The sequence below is a fragment of the Sphaeroforma arctica genome, assembly GCF_001186125.1.
Source record: "Sphaeroforma arctica JP610 unplaced genomic scaffold supercont1.741, whole genome shotgun sequence".
Classification (NCBI taxonomy): Eukaryota; class Ichthyosporea; order Ichthyophonida; genus Sphaeroforma; species Sphaeroforma arctica.
The window spans coordinates 1-6,045 of record NW_014039817.1 but is presented as its reverse complement, the minus strand read 5'-3'; the positions used below and the strand labels follow the sequence as shown (position 1 = coordinate 6,045).

Genomic DNA, 6,045 nt, shown 5'->3' with positions numbered 1-6,045 from the left:
TAATAGACTAGTTATTTTAGTACAAAACATATATATATATATATATATATATATATATAAGCAAATCACAATGACAGTTATTTTCGCAAAAACCATATATATATATATATATTAACTTATATTAACTTACCAGCAAGGAAATAAGTTGTGGAGGAAATCTACCCTCTTCGATAGCTCTGACTAATGTTGATAGCTCCAAAGTATTCAAGTTGTTCCTCGCACCGGGAATTCCCCAGAATACATGCATGAAGTATCGATCCGGCCCAGCAACAGCCTCTAATCCCACAGTTGGGTATGCTTCTTTACCTTTAAACATACCGTGTAGTGATCTAGGACAGTTCCACCATCGCTGATGCATCTTATATAATCAATATACCGATTAAGCGGTGGTGTTAGTCTCAGTTTAAATCAATAGAAATATATTATTGTTAAATAGTAAAGGGTAGCAGTAGCACTTTTAATAAACACACTATATAAAAAGTTTGATAGTGATTAGCTTACACATCGATCGATCCGATCCTCCCTGGCATTCCTCGTCCAGCGTTTATTGCCATATAATATTTGACCTCCTCAGTGGTCGGAAGAGAGCAGTATTCCTGAGTATATATAGCCGACATGACCATACAAAAACGTAGAAAGCAAGCCCGAGCAGTAGCAGCGCTTACAGCAAAAAAATCATCGCATATGTCAAAAGATAAATTGTATACAAGTAAGCGGAACGCCACGGTAATTTTTAAATCCGTTGAGATCCCAAGTAGACCAGTAGCATCACGCTTCTGTACAAAGTAGGGATCGTGATAGATTTGTTTTGTGTGATTACGTTTGCACATTTACATACTATCATAAATTAATTGAAACATACCTGTACCTACGTCGGAAGTTTGTGTCCTGTATTTTTCGTAGATGATCCACGCCTGGATCCCTGAAGTATATTATTTGATATCTCTCGTTAACACTATGCCAATCTCTTTGCTGGTTGCGACTCTTTCCTTTAACTGATACTGTGTGTGATGTAGTCTTTGCACTATTCAGTGCTTGTAGTTCTTCGTCACAATAGCGTTTCTGTACAAAGTTATACATTATTATGGTAAACATAACCTTTCTATGATTATCTGGCATCTTCATAGTTCACGCCCTTTTGCATGAACAATGTAGTTGAATACAAGTAGTTGTTTGCACACATATTTAATATCACAAACACGGTCTTTTATTATATTTCTGGCAGAGATGTAGGAATATCCCAATATGTCATTATGATGTCAAAACAACATCAGGTGGAATTTCGCATCATCACATTCTGGAGTGAGTATACAAAAATAGGTTTAAAGTTTCACCATTCAAACGAGTTTTATTTCAGATTTCATTTCTCTTTTTGAAATTACAAAACTCGCGAAGTGAAGCCTATTTTCTCCACGAGTTTTGGCGAAAATCGGTGAAGATTTCCGTCACCAATTTGCTTCACGAGATTTTCACGAGTTTTACAAAATCAAAAACTCGTGAAAAATTGAATAAATAGTGCGGTGCGGGTCGCCGTCTCTGATCCTTCATCATCTCGAGAAAAAAAATATCAAAGTGCAAATTGGTGAAGAAATTGGTGACCGGTGAGGGCAGTCTAAATACCAAACGAGGGAAGCTATTTACATAAACAATACACTGTTTTTAGAAAAAATATTCATTCGAGCCTGACAAGGATTCAATTTAAAATTGTATACAGTGTGTATCACATTCTACTTAATCTACTCGGTCTTTGCATCCTCTACTACAGGCCATCCTGGCGTCATATGGTGGTCGGCAAATGGAACCAGCATATGTATGGCCTTAGGGAACATCACAGGTACAACTTTCTGATATTCTTTGTAGGTGGGACGGCGTGTTACTGAGCCAGCCTCGGCGGGTTGTGCACCGGTCCAATATACTAAACAGTCGTAGAAGAACCTTACTACCAACCATAAGCCGACCAGTAAAAAGGGTACACTCCAGTGTTCGTTCTGCGGCATCCATGTCTTGTAATCAAGTACCGTTGGGAGGCCCATCAGTGCGAAAGCAAACCAGCAGGACAGTTCCCCAAGGTAGTTGGGGTGGCGTGAGAGAGTCCATAAGCTGTATTTAGGAGTATCGAAAGGTGCATAGCCCAGAACGGCTTGCTTAAGTACCGCTTTCTGCTCAGGCGTGGCAGTTTTTCTTTGTGTGCGACAGTCAGTGAGAAACAATTGCTTCTGTACATCTGCATAGCTCTCAAAGAACCAAGAAATGCACCACCAGGCAACCCCTAATACTTCCAAGAACATTAGCGATTTCGACGTATTTGCCGTGGCTATCAATAGTGGAGACGCAAGTACCACTATATTGGCAAAGCTCTGGCTGAGTGTTTCTTGGAGCATCTTCAGCACCCACCATGACTCTGGGAGCTTTTCATGGTCAACCCATCTCACTCGGGCATACTGATACCGGGATAGATCATTTTTGAATCGGTACGGATAAAACATCACCAGACCACCTGCCAGCATACGACCTCCATGGAATATCATGCACGTGCAGACAAGCAACTTGCGTAACCACCAACCCTGTCCATATATCAAACAGTTCAACCCAAGTACAACCAAGCCTGCGGGCCATCCCAGATCCACGTAGCACATGTGTGAGGTGAGCAGACAGGGAATCTCGACCACGACGGTGAATAGAATCAGTTGGCACAGGGCATTCCACATGAACAGTTCGTGGATAGAGGGGAGTGAGAAAAGCACGCATGAGACCACCACTGCGATGGCCATGTCTATTGCTGTCAGACGCTCACCGGCCTTGCACAGCTTCCAAACCTTATAGGCTAGAGTGTGGTGTACGTTTTCCTTAGTTGTGGAAGACATACTACCGTGATTGTTCTGTTCCGTAGCTACTAATATATTGGTTTAATTTTCAAGACTTTTTTTGGTCCAGTTTACATAAAGGTACAATTTAGAAAGCCATGAAAAACGATATAATATCGTGCAAATACAAAAGTTTTAGTTCGTCCGACTGTTAACTGTGGCTGCAATACTGCAAGTAGAGTGTTTATTTATATATATCTTGAACTATTATTGTGAAGTATCGCTTATGAATAGCTGTATTTTTTTAAAGTCACGGTGACTGTCTTTGGTTCGTATTACTCTAAGTATGCGTTGTCTATTTACTTTCTAGTTTTTTAATATAAAATGACTTGCTATGAGAATGAGGGTATATACATAAATATAAGACGGTATTCGTTCGCAGCTTAAGCAATATCACATGTGATCACATCCAACTTGAAATAAATACAAACAACAAGAGGTTGAACAAGCACAACAAGCTCAGGCCTCAGGGGACCGGGTCTGGGTCTCTCTACTATTTATTAGTCGAGACTAGAGACTGAGAGACTACAACTCTACACTCTACAGGATTATGTGCCTAAGCCACTATGGGGGGATAGCATTTGTTTTTAAAAAACAACAACAATATTTTTATTAATTTAAATACATACTGTGAGTCCAGGTGAGTCTGTGACTACTAAATACTGCATCTACTTCTAAATTTGGCTGTTGCTGGCTCAGAACTGTGAATCTTTAAAAAATTTGGACTATTGAGCAATTTTAAAAGTGCAATATTTATCACTAAAAGCTATAGCTATTAGGTCCCTCAGAACTTGTATTTATTCCAAATAAGCAATAAAGTTAAGCTTTTTATGCCCATTTGAGACCCGGTACATGAATTTAGAAAGGCCCGATAGAAGAAACACGCAGCAGTAGAAGAGGTACGGTTATTTTTAATTCATATAAATACTTGCACTTTTACATTTGAGGCGGGGCCCCCGCCAACAACAACAACAACTACAACAACAAAAAAAATAGAAATCTGGACCGAAACATGGACCAAAATTGAAATTGCCCTTTTTTTAAAACAAACCGTGGAGCGTGCTTTCCCAAAAGAAACAAGGGTAAACCTCTAAACAAGGGTAAATATCTAATTGCATTTAAAAAAAAAGGCTCTACATATACTTTCAAGTTCATTGTTTGTCTTTCACCATTGGCGTTAATGACTAAGGGTGGTTCTTAACGAGAGGTCTCCATTAAAAGTAAATAAAATTAAAGGGTACTTTTGCGACGGTCCTTGGCTCAGTTTTTTTTTTGCCATCACAGCCGTTGGAATTGAAACCGTAAATTTTGAGAATAAAGCCATCCTAGTGGTTGATAAAATCCAATAAAAATTAGTATACCTATGCCGCTCAAAATATACGAGCAATGCTGCGTCTTTCTATTGGTTGCAATATGGTAGAATATTGAGTGTCAAAGCATCGTTGTGTGAGCCGTTTTGACATTTTTACATTTTGTAAACATATTTTTTAGTTTTTGTTTGTTATAGTATACTAGAGTACAGTACATCATTGCATACATACTTTATGAATCTTCTGTTGGTTGTAGTGTACTATACTATATACAGGAAGTAGTTCATAATAACAATTTCGCTCTTAAAGAACAAGGCGGTAACACACAAGCGACGAGTGATGCTGTTTAAACTTTACTTGCTGCTGAGAGCAATGGAAAGGGATAGAGTGGGGGACGGACTTTCCATCTTTCAGGTGAAGTGCAATAGAGGGACGCTTGTTGCTCGTACTCTCGCGAACTGGCAAACACTCTGCGCTCTGCTACAAGCAGAACGCATCTTTGAGAACACTTTTCGTATGAAGTACCCAAAGTTTTTGTCTCTTGCACGTGAGATAAACGAAACATGCAGAAGAAACAAAAATATGGGCATGTTGAGAGGAGGTGCAATAGATGTGGAGGTACAACTTGCTGTCTTCCTGCGTATAGCAGCCGGCGGAAAATACCAAGATATTAAAATTGCGTTTGGGATTTCTTCTGCTGCTGTTTACTACATATTCTGGAGAGTTTTATACCCAATTGATGGTTTGAGTTTCCTGTATTTCCGCTTTCCAAAAGAGGGAGAAGAGATTGCCAAAGCAGCAGAAGAGTTCAAATCACACTCTACTCACGGGGTGATTAGTCGCTGTGTTGCCGTCGCCGATGGCTTATTTGTGTGCGTAGCTTTTCCTCTATTAAATAGATGTCGGTATAGGCGTCGTTTATATTCTGGACATAAGACTGGTTATGGGCTGAATGCCCAAGCCATGTGTGATGCAAACTATACGTTTGTTGCATTTTCTATCATAGCATATGGTAGTATGCATGATCGTCGAGCTTGGGAATATAGCAGGTTTGACCTGCTAGTAGAGAATTTACCCATGTTTTACTACGTACTGGGTGATGTAGCCTACAGATGTACCAACCATATGCTTACACCCTATCCTGGCACTCGTGAAGCATTGGGCGATGCATGGGACGCATACAATTATTTCCAGTCCCAATCTCGCATGCATATCGAGCAGGCCTTTGGAATCATGGTCCGAAAATGGGGCCTTCTATGGCAACCCTTGCGTTTAGATTTTAAACACGCCCCAAGAGTTGTTACAGTTCTAGCTAAGCTACATAATCATTGTCTATCAGGAGATGGATATAGACGAGCTAATAATTTGGATGTAGGAGCACCGCGTACAGATATAAATGGGCGTCTAGGACCACAATTTCGGCATCCCAATCGTACTCTCCGGCCTTCGTCCCTTAGAGGCAAAACAGAGCGCGAAGTTATGAAGCAGTACATAGAGAACAACAAATTATGCAGGCCTGATTCAAATCTGGAAAGAAATAAGAATGGAACAAGATAATAAACATTATATATAAACGCGGGTACACACAAACATGTACACACGCACTTGCATTGCGCGTTTTGTACACGTGTACACGCGCGCGTGTGTGTGTACACACATATATATTTATACCAAAAACACACACACAACATACACACCTTCGTTTACACACACACACAAACATGTACACACGCACACGTGTACACGTGGTCGTTTGTGTACACGTGTACATGTCTGTGCACACAACACAAATACATAGGCTTAAAAACAAATGCGCGCGTACTCAGGCAATAACACCTACACACACACAAACATGTACACCCACACACTGA

At 40.1% G+C, this 6,045-nt stretch overlaps 2 protein-coding genes across 2 annotated transcripts; both read right to left on the bottom strand.

Moving 5' to 3' along the window:
* Positions 1–263: 263 nt before the first annotated feature.
* SARC_08331 (hypothetical protein) lies at positions 264–1,166 on the bottom strand. The gene is made up of 2 exons (XM_014297696.1): positions 863–1,166; positions 264–358 (listed from the first exon to the last, which is right to left on the bottom strand). Exons 1-2 carry the CDS (start codon positions 1,123–1,125, stop codon positions 277–279), a joined length of 345 nt encoding a protein of 114 aa, XP_014153171.1. The 5' UTR covers positions 1,126–1,166; the 3' UTR covers positions 264–276.
* Positions 1,167–1,366: 200 nt separating this feature from the next.
* SARC_08330 (hypothetical protein) lies at positions 1,367–3,161 on the bottom strand. The gene has a single exon (XM_014297695.1). The coding sequence runs from the start codon at positions 2,862–2,864 to the stop codon at positions 1,737–1,739; it is 1,128 nt and encodes a 375-aa protein (XP_014153170.1). The 5' UTR covers positions 2,865–3,161; the 3' UTR covers positions 1,367–1,736.
* Positions 3,162–6,045: the final 2,884 nt, after the last annotated feature.

Bases quoted from the DNA above. Each gene is read 5' to 3' on its own strand.
- SARC_08330 (XM_014297695.1), bottom strand. From the start codon at position 2,864: ATGTCTTCCACAACTAAGGAAAACGTACACCACACTCTAGCCTATAAG.
- SARC_08331 (XM_014297696.1), bottom strand. From the start codon at position 1,125: ATGAAGATGCCAGATAATCATAGAAAGGTTATGTTTACCATAATAATG. The intron at 359-862 runs GTATGTTTCAAT...TGATTATATAAG, and splicing joins AACTTCCGACGTAGGTACAG to ATGCATCAGCGATGGTGGAA.